Here is a 13,805-nt window from a genome sequence, read left to right as displayed (position 1 = left end):
CAGGAGATTCCAGCTGAGAGAAATAATGGCCCTGTCTCTTTCTGAAAAGGAATCAGAAATGCAGGAATTTAAGGGGTGAGGTTTTAAAATGCAAAAAGCGGTAAGGGCGATGATGCCCATAAGATGTGATAAAGGTTTATATAACAGGCACTATCCTAAAATTGGGGGCCAAATATAGGGTTTGGGTTAGAGCTAAGTGAGGCTCTGAACTGTTGCTAATTTTTAGTTTCTTTCAATGGGAAGTGGGGCACAAGCTCTCCTCAGACACACTCCCTACGCTTTGGAGATTGACATGGACGTAACTTCTTCAGGACAGAGAGGAGACAGAAGCAAGGCCAGCCTCAAATAATTCTTCCATTCTCTTGAATTATTTATTCCTATAGTCATTCTCCAGATAATAAAGCATTTCATGAGATAGAGGAGATAACAGATGCATTCAGAGGCGTGAAGCTGAGGAATGAGCAAGGGAGAAGCAGCCAGGGCTAAAAACCTTGTAGAAGGTTCTCTTCTGAAGAGCAAAGAAGGGGTTTAGTGAAGAAGAAGAGAAATATTAGGAGGACTCTCAGGGGTTTTACAGCAAGAAAGTCCAGTAGGCTGGTCATTATGCTGCATTTAGAAAATTAATTTTTGAGTTATTTAAAATGGAAGAAAGTGCTAAAAATTTTCTGCGGAGGACAACTCCATAGGATGATGGCTAAGTCTTAGATGACTTAACGTCTTCCATCTGTAACTTGCTTCTTTCTATCCCATTAATTCAAGCACGTAACCATCATCTTTTGCTTCAGTGACCAAATTAGAGTCACTGGCGACTCCACCGCTTATGTTCTGTTCTAGAAATCTTTGCCTAAGAACTCTCTGTAAGGACACATATCTTTTAAAAAAAACCCCAAAACAATAGCCCCCCCCCAATTTGTATAGTTATGCTTTTTAAAATCTTACACGAACCCCAAATTTCACTTAATGTTCACTTACTACTCTTTCCAATCACTTCTGACATTTTGTGATAGCGAATAAACTAGTCATGTGTAATACTGCACCAGCATTTCATTATTTCTCTCAATATTTCACATACAAATGTCCATGCTTCATGTATGCGAGTCTCCGGACAGAGAGCAGCTGAAGCAATGGCACATGAGATATAATCTCAGCTTCTTTACGGGTGGCTGCAAATGAAGTTCCTGATGACCCGACCTGAGACTCAAGAAATGATTTGTTCAAGACCCTAGTCAGTAAGTGGTAAAACAGGGATTCCAGTCCAGCTTTGTCTGAGCAATCTTCAGGACATTCTTTTGGTGGCTGGGGGAGTGGACAGGAGTCTGGGGTAGGGATGTAAATGATGATGAGGGAAGGAGAGGATAAAAACATTACTTTGTTGCTTTATCATTAATGGATCAGCTGATAGATGAGACTCAATTTTAGCTTGGGTAGCGCTAAATGCAAGCCAGCACAACCAATCCTTAAGGCCAGTTATGATTTCAGTAGTATCCTAAGCTCCGTGGATCAGAGCTCTCTGTCCAAAGGGCCATAAAGAGCTCTGCAGATTGGCATAAGATTAAAGGTGCATATTGCTTTTGAAGGAAAACTGTAGTATAATCTAGAACCTATTTTTCACTACGGAGGCTACTGGCAAAGACTTCCTTACTCGTGTCCTGGAAGTTGACATCATTGCCATTGTATGCGTTCTTTAGTTTGTTGGTCATCACACGTAGAGCCATGATCTGCTGCCTGATGAAAGTGTCGGGCCGTGTGATGTCCACGTCCACTTCAGGGTTGTTAATCTGGTTGGTCAGCCCGTCATTCATGATCTCAGGCAAGTATCTGCAGAGTCAACAGGAAGACAACAGATGAACGTGAGGCATGAGGAACTTTGGTACCAGATTGTGCTGTGCTGTCTCTGACCCTGGGCCAGAACATTGACAACAGTGGAGTTCTGCTTCTGCAAAAAAACTCAAAAAGTGAAAACAAGGAGAAATCTTTCTCAGAGGGAGATATGGCTTAAAAAATGGTAGCAGGGTGGTTTTTAAAATGATACTGAATACGTAGGGAGGCTTGTTCAGCTGTGGGCTTACGGAAGTTGTTTCTTAAAATTAACTACATCCCTCCCTCCATCCCAAATGGTAGATACTTAAGTCAAGGGCTTGCGAGCTCCCTCAGCTCTCTGGTTAATTTTGCTAAGAACCGAACTTGTAAATTACATGTGCTCTTTGGTTCTCTTGTACGAGGATGCTCTTTCTCAACTGAAGAGTCATAACCTCAGACTCTAATCAGAAGGTACTTCTGGATATAAAAAAACCATCTTTGGAAAGTTTGAGGCATAACCAGTCAGCACTGGAATGTTTGAAGTGTCCATCAGGGTTTTTATTTTGTAATCGAACCTTGGATCTAATATTTGATATTGGGCCAAAGAGAAGGGTAAAATCTAATGGTTCTTTAATTCTCATACTGGTAGTAAAAGGGCATATTCCTTTTACTTGCACTAAAAATTTTACACTGTCAATCCTTTGATGTCGACCGCCCACGCTGCCTCTGCGCGTTTAGACCAGCCGAGACTAAAGATCTCAGAAAAGTGCTTGGAGCCCTCTCTGACTCCTCACTCTTTCTGACCTGCCTGTTTGCAGGCCTCCCTCCTCCTCTTCTCTGAGTGCTCCCTGCACCTGCTTCTTCTGTCTCATTTACTGTGTCTCTCCTCAAGTGCAGATGGTACAAGGGCCTCAAACTGACTTCTCTGCCCGCCTCTTCTCTTTATGAGGCACCTCAGACACGAGGTCTGACTAATCTCCATGAGCTACTGCTTTCAGGTCAATCTTCTGTTTAAAAACTTTTGGTGATCGTAGCTGAGCACTCACTGTCAGGCACTGTGCTAAGCCCTTCACATGTATTTTTAAATTTGGCCCCCGAGCAAATCTAAGAGGTAGGTGCTATTTTATCCCTGTGGTGCAAGAGAGGAAACAGGCCTAGTGAAGATGAGTAGTTGTGCAAAGCCACAGAGTTAACGGACGGGAAAGCTGCGCGGGAAGCCCACTAGGGCTAGTTTCAGAGTCCACGTGTCCAGACAGTGCACCAGGCTGCCTGGGTGATCACAAATGACAGTCCACAGTTTATAGCTTAGCCATCAAAGCCCATGTCCGTCCCGTCTCTACTTTCTTATGCTGCAACACTCCTTTCAATAATCCTGGCCGTACAGAATCTATGCCTGTAGACATCTTATATCTGCCCGCCCCACTGGGTTTCCTTGCCTGCGAGGCACTTTCTAATTTAAGTCCCAAATATCTGTAAAGACCCAGGTCAATCTTTGTGCTCTCTTTAAGATATTTTCCAGCTTTCAGAGACCTTCTCATCCTTCTGGAGGGCTGCCAGGTTCGTCTGGGCGTTCTGTGCACTGCACAAAGTCACCTGCTCTGGGAGGGAGTTGGGCTGAAAGCCAGCCTGAATTCTGTGCCCACAAAACTAAGCACCTGCAGGGTGCCATTCACCAAAGGGACACGCTTTTCTTTTGGGGAATTGTTTTATTTTTGAACATTTCAATGCACACCAAAGCACAGACAGCAGTATAATGAACCCTCAGGTACCCATCTGGGGGCCTTTCTCTAATTCTTACAATGGTGCTATATTTGTCTGTGTCCTGGTAAGAAACAGACAGCACACTCAAAGAGGAAACGAAGAGAGTTTGAAGAAGAGGCAACTTACAAACGTGGGAACATGGAAACCAGTGTTGGGTGGCAAAGGACCCAAGGCCTCTAGCATCAGGAGGGCCCCAGGGGGGACGAACTGCCACCAGAATGAGCAAGAACTGAAATCACAGGCGGCAACCAAATGACACAGCACTTGCCAAACCGAGGCCCGTCAGGGAAGGAGCCCGGGACCGACGCCCTGACCTCTCTAGTCCCTCCTTCTGACCTCCACGTGCCGCCTCCCATCAGCGGAAGCCAACTGGAAGCCAGTGGGCAAGGGCACCCAGGTGATGTGGTCTGTAGAGATCCTCGTTCAGGGCACCGAGCAAGATGGAGAGATGAGGAGTAGATCTCAGGGGAATCGGCACATCCAGGACAGGGGCGCGTTGGCTGGGAGCACCCTGCCTCACGTCATTCCTGCACTGCCTCCACGTGGTGGCCTGGAAGCTGAGAAAATGCCCATTCTTCTGTTTTGTCCTTCCTACTTACGTATCCCCGCACGATATACATCTCCTTAAAATTCTTCCCCTTCCTGCAGGTCATTTTCCAAGTTCTGGAAACCAAAGGCTCTCTATCCATCAGCCTCCAAAAGAAGAAATAGAAACACACAGGGAGATTTTCACATTTAAGTCATTTTTCAGTTATTGAAATCTCATGCATGATGTATTTGTGTATGAATTGGTTTATCCATTTTAAATCAGAAGTCCTCCGAATGAGCTCCATGTCTTCAGCCGTATTTTGAACAAAATCGACTTCACAATGTTCACCATGTAATGAATAATAAAACACACAGAGCGCATTGCAAATTCTTTTCCGCAAAGCTTCACAGTATTTACTGCCCTAAAAAATGCCCTAATTGAAAATTTTAAAAGCTGTGGAACCATCTCTCTTTATTTCTGCAGCAAGGCATAACTTCTGTGTTGTCTTTCACTGTATCTGGTGTATTAATCAGTTCTTGTTAGATTCTGGTCTTGACTCCTAAAATATGACACTGGGTTGACTATTACTGACATCAGGTATGTGTCCCGGGCTCCACGGGCTCTACTTAATTACCAAAGCCCATCGGAATGGACGATAGGCAGTGCAGGCTGGCTGGCTAGCTGGCTATCTCTGCTGACGTGGGAGTTGAGAGGGGCCGAAAGGCGACCGGCCGTTCTGATGCTGCCCCTCGACATTTTGGACAAGGCTGCCTACCGCAGCACCTCTGCTGAGTCAGAGGAGGGTTGTGTTTCTTTCAGATGCTGCGCGTGCCGCACGGCCAGGCGGGCGAGACTCATTTATCAGAAGCTGACTGCGATAGCTTACAGGGGAGGGGTCCCCCCCCCGGGAGTCAGAGCGCCCAGGAACAGTAAGCGACTGCCAAATAAACCCGGCCTCTAACCGTGCCTGCTGATGCTCAGCCACTTGCAATAAAAACAAGTAACAATGCCCCCGTGGCCTCAAGAACCTTTTCTCCTTTCGATGTACTCAGAGGGTAACGTCAGAGACAATGTGGAAACTTAAACAGAAGGCACAGTCGAAAAAGAAAACGGTCACTGTGTCGCTCCAGAGGCACACTCCAAGGCCGAAGCTACGGATGTCCAGAGCGCAACTTGAGGGATCTAGAGAAGCCCGGGATGCAGGTTTAATCTCTTTGTAAAACGCTCATAGCCTGAAGAAAGGGATGCATCTTTGAATCCATACTATTCTTCGCTTTGCTAGATTTTGCACCAGCTTCCTGGTGTATGACGGCATTCTAGTTCTGCTCCATTCCCGGTTTGGGAGACGTGGAAAGGAAGCGGGATCTTGGTACAGGCAACCCAGGTTCCGAGGCTGGATGCCTGTTTCCCGGGGGCAGAGAACCCGGAATGAGGGCACATCAGAGGGTTGAACAGGGTGTCGTTGTTTGTCATGCTTCATGCTGGGTGTGGCCAGCAGGTGGCATCCGAGAACAGCCAAGCCGAGCTCCCCGGTTCTGGGTTACCTTCTAGTTTGCAGGAGCACGTATAGGAACTAGATTGGCAGTAGTTTTGCAGAATTAGGTCTTTCCCCCCACATCTGTGAGGGTCCAAATGTTTGTGTTCCCCTCAAATTCACATGTTGAAAACCGAATGCCCAAGGTAATGGCTTCAGGAGGCGAGGCCTTCCAGAGGGGATTAGGTCATGAGGGCAGAGCTCATAGAAGAGGCCCCGGGGAGCTAGCTCAGCACTTCCACCCTGTGAGGACACAACGGAAAATCTGCAACCCACAAGAGGGCTCTCACCCGACCATGCTAGCGCCCCAACGATCTTGGACTTCGGCCTCCAGAAGTGTGGGAAATAAATTGCTGTTGTTTATAAGCTACCCAGATGTGGCATTTTGTTATAGCAGCTCCATGGGCGAATATCAAATCTAATTTCATATTGTAGATACAGGCTTCCGTGGTTACATCCCCACGTTAGAGCTGATTAGGGTGGAAGAGTCTGGAGGCATTTGGCCAGGTGGGAGGCACTTATACGTTCAACCCTGTGGGTGGCTTCAGGCTCTTTGCTGGGACTCTCACTGGCAGCGGTGACACTCGCTGTCACCCTCTGTCACCTGACATCCCCAAAAGTTCCCAGTGGCCAGCCGCAGTGCCTGTCATTGTCACCATTCAAAATCACTCCTTTCTGTTGATATATGGATGTGCTCGTCAGGACAGACATGTTAACCTACCTGTATGTGTGTTTCTCATCACCTCATTAATGTGGATGGTTGTTCTGGGGGAAGGAGCTGCACCGTGGGGAAGGGACACACAGTTCCCATGACTTGATGGGATCTGAAAGCCAGTGAGAGTCTGAGATGTGAGGCGCCTGCAAGGAAGGTTAGCTTGGTGGTGCCCCGTGGGGCTGGGAGGAGCCCGAGTGGAAGGCTTGGCAGCAACAGGGAGACTGGGGTCCGTAGGTGCTGGCCTGGGCTTGTTTTAAGGTGGCAGATGCTTCTTCCTCCTGCTCCTGATGCAAGGCACACCGGACAGAGAAAGGCAAAAGCGGGGGCACCTGGGTGGCTCAGTCGGTGATGCGTCTGGCTTCAGCTCAGGTCATGATCTCGTGGTTCACAAATTCGATCCCCGCATCAGGCTCTGTGCTGACAGCTGGGAGCTCAGAGCCTGGAGCCTGCCTCTGATTCTGTGTCTCCCTCTCTCTGCCCCTTTCTCACTCATACTCTGTCTCTCTCAAAAATAAATAAAACATTAAAAAAATGTAAAAAGAAGAAAGGTAAAAGTGGATTCAGTCCTGCTTGTCACAATTGAGCTGCATTCAGTACCTGTCTCTCCAGCAAGTTCTAATTCTAGGCTACATATTCATTCATCCCCATGGGTTTAAGAGTTTTATGAAGTCGTAGAATATTAATACAGGTCCCAAATTCCTTATCTGCAAAAGATTTCTGAAGTTTTTTCTTTCTTTCCTGCAATCCCCTTATCATACTTAGCCCACTTATCCCGCTTAGTGGGAATAGTAATACATCTTGCTGCAGAAATTTAATGTGTTTGATTGCAAGTTGCAGCCTACGGTATATGCACTCTGATGATTTTTTTTTAAACTCTAAAAAATTTTTGAATTCAGAAACACATATGGTCCCAAGGATCTCAGAGAAGGGACTGTGAACCTGTGGTACCCATAACTTCTTTCAGAGGCTTTCTTCAAATCTAAGTTTTAAACTTCACATCCATTTGGGATGGCTATTATTTTAAAACAAAACAAAACAAAACAAAACAGAAAATAACAAGCGTTGGTGAGAATGTAGAGTGGAGTGCAAGCTTTCGATTGTCCAGATCTCCATTTTAAAGACATGCATCTTGGGGCGCCTGGGTGGCTCAGTGGGTTAAGCGGCCAACTTCGGCTCAGGTCGTGATCTTGCAGTTCGTGAGTTCAAGCCCACATCAGGTTCTGGGCTGACAGCTCAGAGCCTGAAGTCTGCTTCAGATTCTGTGCCTCCTCTCTCTCTGCCCTCCCTTACTCACACTCTGTCTCTCTCTCTCTCTCAAAAATAAATAAATATTTAAAAAAATTTTAAAGACACGCATCTTGAGTCAACATATCGGCAGCTGTAGGACACAGCCATTAGCAAAATCAGATCAGGAACGAGGCTGCTCTCACACATGAAGGCTCCCTTTCAGAAAGCCCTCGAAAATCTGGAGAACTCACTGCTTGAGTCCCATGCCCTAATTCCCACACACAGGTTTTACATCAGTAAATGAGCCAATCAACAGTGAGCCTGAGAAACTCCAGGCACCCCACACTTGGATCCAAATAAACGTAAAGGTCGTCCCTGTTCCCCTTGACCTTGCTGTGTAACCCTTGAGCATGCCATGCACTCTCCAGGTCTTGGAAGTAATACATCTTGTACCTCAAAGTTCCCTGATGGTATCTTGCTGAAGCACATCCTAAAATCAGATTAAGAACCACAGAGCTGACCCAGCCATAAATAGGGGCGCTGGTTGGGGGAGGGTCTATGGAGCCTGCTGTGAGCGATGCGTGACGAGGCCAGCAGAGCTGGCATTCCTGTCCAGGGTTGTTGCCATGCCTAGGCTTGGGAACATGGAGAAATTGGAACTCTTGTGCTTGGTATAGGGAATGCAAAATGGTGCAGTGCTTTGGAAAACAGTATGGCGGTTCTTCAAATCATTAAACTTAGACTTACCATATGGTTTAGAGATTCCACCTCTGGAATTATCAATCCAAAAGAATTGAAAGCAAGTACTGGAACAGATATCTGTACACCTCTGTTCACAGCAGCATTATTTACAATAGCCAAAAGATGGATGCCACCCCCATGGGCATCGATGAATGCATGGGTACACCAGTGTGGGATGAACGTACAATCCACTCCACCTTAAAAAGGAAGGAAATCCTGACGTGCTACAGCATGGGTGTGCCTTAAAGACATGCGAGGTGAGATAATCCAGACACAAAAAAGACAGCTCTTATGCAATCCCATTTATATGTGGTAATTAGAGTCGTCGAGTTCATAGAGACAGAAAATAGAATGGTGGTTGCCAGGAGCTGGGGAGAGGGAAGGTGGGGACCTAGTCTTTAATGGATTCAGGGTTACAGTTTAGGAAGATGACAAAGTCCTATGGGTGGTTGGTATTGATGGTGTACGATGATATGAATGTATTTAATGCCCCTGAACTGTACATTTAAAGGTAGTAAAAATGTTACATTCTATGTTATGTATGTCTTACTACAATTTTTTAAAAATCTCGGTTACAAGTATAACTTTTCTGAAGTTCTGGATAGAGATTACCTTTTCTCTTTCTGGTATTTTTTCTTTCTTTTTTTTTTTTTTTTGATTGGAAAGTGGAATTACTCAAAGCCTCATGTGACTTTATGATTGGAGTGGATTCATACCTTCTTGAAGGCTGCTAAGCCAGGGTTGTCTGTGGCATTAGGTACTTCAATGGGATGTGACCCTGAAATATGGTCAAAGGTGCAGAGACTGACCTAGGACCTGAGATTCTCTGAGACCCAGCAGCATGATCATGGGCAAGGGACCTAGCTACTTTATATGATTATATATTTCATATTATATGAATAATACTTACCTTATTTGTCCCATAAGCTGTCATATTGAACTAAGGTGTATGAAGCTGCTTAAGAAGTATCTAACATACGACTCAATTCTCCTGCATTCTTATGAAACTTAAGCTGTTAACATGAGTCCTCACATGCCTACCTTATTTCACAGGAGGGTCTGAGGGCAGGAGAATTTGGACTCTTATGTTTGTTTATTTATTTATTTATTTTGGTAATCTCTCCATCCAGTGTGGAGCTCGAACCCACAACTCCAAGATCAAGAGTCACATGCTCTTCCGACTAAGCCAACCAGGCACCCTCAGAATTTGTTTAAAGCCTGGACTCCTGTACAGAAGAATGATTTCTCATGGCTTTCCTCCAGCTGGAGAATGCATGGCATGAAATTGTTTGGGGACCCTTGAAGGACACACAGCTCATTGATTGCTGCACTGGTAAAAGCTAAAGTCTTGGACTTGGCCTCTTTGCTCACTGACAGGATTCCTCCTTATCCATTCTTTCTTCGCGGAACCAGAGGCAGCAGACCACAGCGTGCGCAGGACAACAGGCCCTCACGCCAGCTCTCAGGGCTGCTGAGCTGCTGACAGCAACATGCTTCTTTCCTTCTATTTGAAGCTGCAGTTTTTACCACTTGCGGGAGGTGCATGCAGTGTCCTTTTCCCCAGCACATTCAGGGGGTCTGCCCTCCTGAGTGTGCACAGAAGGGAAGTGCGCGCTCAGGAATGCTGGGTTTGACAGTTTCCTTCTCTTCCCAGACCGACTTCGCAGCTCCCTGACGTGGCTGGCTGGCTGGCTATACACCAGATATTTCACGGTTCTTTCAAAGGCAGCTGGAGTGCTTTGGGACATGTTCTAAAATCAGACTAAAACAATGTTGTCCTGCCAGATCTGCTAAGTCACTGTCTTTGACAGATTTCTCATCACCATGCATCATCTCATCCCTCTTGCATCTGCTCAATGTACCCAGTCATGACTTGCTATTTTCTTTGCTTAGTCAGTCCACTCGGTGGCTGGTGAGAGTTGACGGATCTATTACCTAGATTTTTCGACTTTTCTTATTTCTTACAATTTACTGTATTTACCTCCGGGCCTGAAGAAAGATCTCCTTGGGGACCCAGTTATTTCTGCGAGGACGAGGTGCCTTAACAGCACAGGCTCCCCGCAAACGCTCTGTTTCCGACCCATCGAAACAATCCTCATCCTCAGCCCGGATCTTGTTTGCCTCCTTCCCGAAGGCGCTTTGAAGAACGCTAGACAGTGACGGCTAGACGCCGGGTTACAAGGAGGGGCAGCAGGAAGCTGCTTGTCAGTTGTAATGGTTGGGGGGCGGGGAGGAGGGAGGAACCCGGAAATGACTGCAGAAACCCTGGCGACTCTGAAACAACACGGGTCCCGTCATGAAATCCACATGCTGCCGAGGTTTGCCTCACGGGCTTTCCTTGCGTTCTTCTGGCTCCTCCCCCCATCTCCCATGCTGATCTTTCCTTCTTCACTCCTATGGCTTTAGAAAATGGATCCCCATGAAGGGAAAACGATCCTTAAGGAAGATACAGAGGACGTCATCTGACATAGCTATGGCCTCAAAAAGTAAGAATCGGCTTCTGTAGGAGCCAACAGGTAAGAGCCTATAGGAACACCGCAGGGGTTTTATTTTTTCTGTGGCTGCCACCTGGAAAGTTCCAGCCTGCCTATGCTAACCATATACAAGTTTTATCTCCTTCGGAGCCCATTCTTTCCCGACTCCATCTTGTCATTCTCCTCTCCAGCGCCTATGCCCATAGCTCGCCCGGGCCACCTGCCTGCCCCCAGTGCCCTTCTCAGGGGTGACAGATGACCACACTTGTCCTCTCAGGGTCTCTGGGTCCATGTCGGGAGCTTTAGGAGGCCTAGATTTGTAACCTGCACAACATCACTTTGATTGTTCCCTGGTGGACTTCTAGATTATTATCGATTTTCCTCCCTTACTTACTAGCTTCCTTTCAATTCCTGTTTGTCTGAGTTGACTCCGTGTTGCTGCGTCTTCTCTCATTTCTCTCTAAGAATTCGCTTAGGTAGGTGGGGAATGGAAGGAGAAGTTACATTTGCACCTTTGCTTTCCTGCAGATCACTGACGATGCCTCCGAGGCAGCTGTTCTCATCGCTGAGAATTCTGAGGAAACTTCTTTGCTGGCTGTTCTAATAAAGCAGGGTGTGAATCTGAGTACTCACTGCTGTAGACAGAATGCTTGTGTCCCCCACCAACTCCCAAAGTGATGCTGTTAGGAGGTGGGGGCTTTGGGGGGGTGATTTAGTTTAGGTGAGGGTGAAGGTAGTAGAGCCTCCATGATGGGATCAGTGTCCGAAGAAGAAGAAGAAGAAGAAGAAGAAGAAGAAGAAGAAGAAGAAGAAGAAACTGGAACCCTCTTTCTGCTGTTTGAGGGCAGAGAGAGAAAGCAGCTCTCTATTAGCCAGGAAGAGAGCTCTCACGGTGACCCAACTCTGCTGGCAGCCTGGTCCTGGATGGAGAGCCTCCGGACCATGAGAAATAAGTTTCTGTGTAAGCCACCCAGTCCATGGTGTGTCTGTTGTAGCAGCATGAATGGAGGCATTAATTGACTCAAGTACCGGCCAGGGAATCAAAGTACCCATCCTTAGCCCACAGGGCATTTCATTTGAGACCAGGGCTTTGCGTGGACAATACCCTGCATTGTGAAGGCTGTACAGAATCTCCAACTTAAGATTCTCTTCGATGCACAGGTTAAGCCTAAGCTATTCATTGTCCAGATGACTTCAACCCGGCCTGTGTTCCTGTTATCTTTAGTGACTGACGTTACAACTGAGCCACGTGACCTCCTTGGCCCAGTTGCTGTCGTTGTTTTTAATATAAGGAAAGCCCCATTAAAGGAAACGTCAGGGGTATGCGTGGAGGCAAAGAGAAAACAACAAATCGTAACATGCTCCCCGAGGTGTGTGTGTGAACTGAAAAAGGGAATATATCTTACATGTTAATAGGAGCTTAAAGTAGGGCTGCCAGATACAACAGGATTGCCAGTTAAATCTGAATTTCAGATAAGCAATGAATCCTTTTTTTAGTATAAGGGTGTTCCATTTGGTGTCTAGTGTTATGTGCTAAATCTGGCAACTCTGTCGTAGAGTCTTACTGCTCAAAGCGTAGTCCCTGAATCAGCAACATGGCGTCGCCGGGAAGCTTGTTAGAAATGCAGGATGTCGGGTCCCACCCCACACTTACTGAGTCAGAAGCTGCATTTTCCACAAGCTCCCCAAGAATTTAGCCTGCACAGCAACATTTGAGAAGAATTGCTTTAGGATTTACAACCTGGTCACATTGGTCTTTAAATTGTGTGGACAGGTCGGCAAGGGAAAAGGAAGTAGAGAAGAGTCTACTCTTGATGACCCGTCTTTCTGACAGAATGGAGATTTAAATGCTAACGGGATGTTGGCACACCCGCAGTTTCCTCCTCTCGAAGGGCACAAGCTCTTCCCACTAGCTCACCTCCTGTTTCCAGGCCTGCTTAGCTACTGAAGCAGAGTGAGATCTGCCGGCAACGGCTAAGGGTGGGAGCAGGAAGATGAAGGGGTGTTCTTTTTCTAGAGGAGCCGCCGCTTCCAGACGCTTGGCCATTATCTCGATACAGCAGATTCACCCCCCGGCTGCCATAGTGGCCACATCTCTGTGTATCCTACTCTTTCTATTCAAAGTCATCATCAGTGTCAACAGGTGCCATTCATTTAGTAACGGCTATTCGGGAAAATAGGATACACTGGAGGAAATGGACATCTCCATGGTAGTTGTCATTTTTATTTGAGAAATGTTAACATGTGAAATAGTCATGCTCCTGAATCAAGGAAGTATAGGACAGAGCTGTGGAGCAGTGTTCAAAAATAGCCAGGAGAAATATGGGTATTGGAAGTTCAAGGCAGATCAAATACTTAGGATGAGAGGGCTAAGGACCTGGGTATGCCAGGAAGAATGTGGCTACAGGAGTCTGATGGATAAAGCATAAAGGGTAGCTCAGTCAGTTGAACATCCAACTTTAGCTCTGGTCATGATCTCATGGTTCATGAGTTCGAGTCCCAATTGAGCTCTCTGCTGTCAGCACAGAGCTTGCTTCAGATCCTCTGTCTCCTTCTCTCTCTGCCCCTCTCCCGTTTGTGTTCTCACTCTCTCTCTCTCAAAAATAAACTAAAAACATTAAAAACATTTTTTTAAAGCATAAAGAGAGGAAGAAATGTCTGGGTTGCCCATGATCTCATCAAATAGGCTTGAGTTAGGAGCTCCAGACCATTACCAGCTCTATCAAGGCTGATTGGCATCTCTGTCCCATAATCAATTAACACTTGCTGATAGTTTTTTTTTTTTCTTTAAATCAAGGTTCTGGTTCTTTAATAAGAATAACCCACCCTTCCTTCCTTCCTTCCTTCCTTCCTTCCTTCCTTCCTTCCTTCCTTCCTTCCTTCCTTCTTCTTCCTTCCTTCCTTTCTTTCTCTCCTTCTTTCTTTCTCAAACGTCCTAAACTGTTAAGAAGCCCTATCATCTGAAAATCCATACTTCAAATGTAGGGAAAAATAGTTATTATCTACATTACAAGTGGATTTTTC

The 13,805-nt window shown here is 46.2% G+C and overlaps 1 protein-coding gene and 1 long non-coding RNA gene across 2 annotated transcripts in view; one reads left to right on the top strand and one right to left on the bottom strand.

Moving 5' to 3' along the window:
- GPC6 (glypican 6) overlaps positions 1-13,805 on the bottom strand; it is a gene marked incomplete at its 5' end in the record, with an annotated part of 354,513 nt that overhangs the window by 6,661 nt on the left and 334,047 nt on the right. Inside the window, one exon of the mRNA XM_039245705.1 lies at positions 1,643-1,818. Within this exon, the coding sequence (XP_039101636.1) occupies positions 1,643-1,818 (176 nt within the window). The remainder of the gene's footprint in view (positions 1-1,642; positions 1,819-13,805) is intronic.
- Positions 10,577-11,358, top strand: LOC120240860. The gene is made up of 3 exons (XR_005530742.1): positions 10,577-10,625; positions 10,714-10,823; positions 11,310-11,358. It is a non-coding gene; the product is annotated as an uncharacterized LOC120240860 (long non-coding RNA).

Source organism: Hyaena hyaena, unplaced genomic scaffold, assembly GCF_003009895.1.
Source record: "Hyaena hyaena isolate Hyena2069 unplaced genomic scaffold, ASM300989v1 scaffold_263, whole genome shotgun sequence".
Lineage (NCBI taxonomy): Eukaryota > Metazoa > Chordata > Mammalia > Carnivora > Hyaenidae > Hyaena > Hyaena hyaena.
The sequence above is the reverse complement of the archived record's forward strand: the minus strand, read 5'-3'. Positions and strand labels throughout refer to the sequence as shown.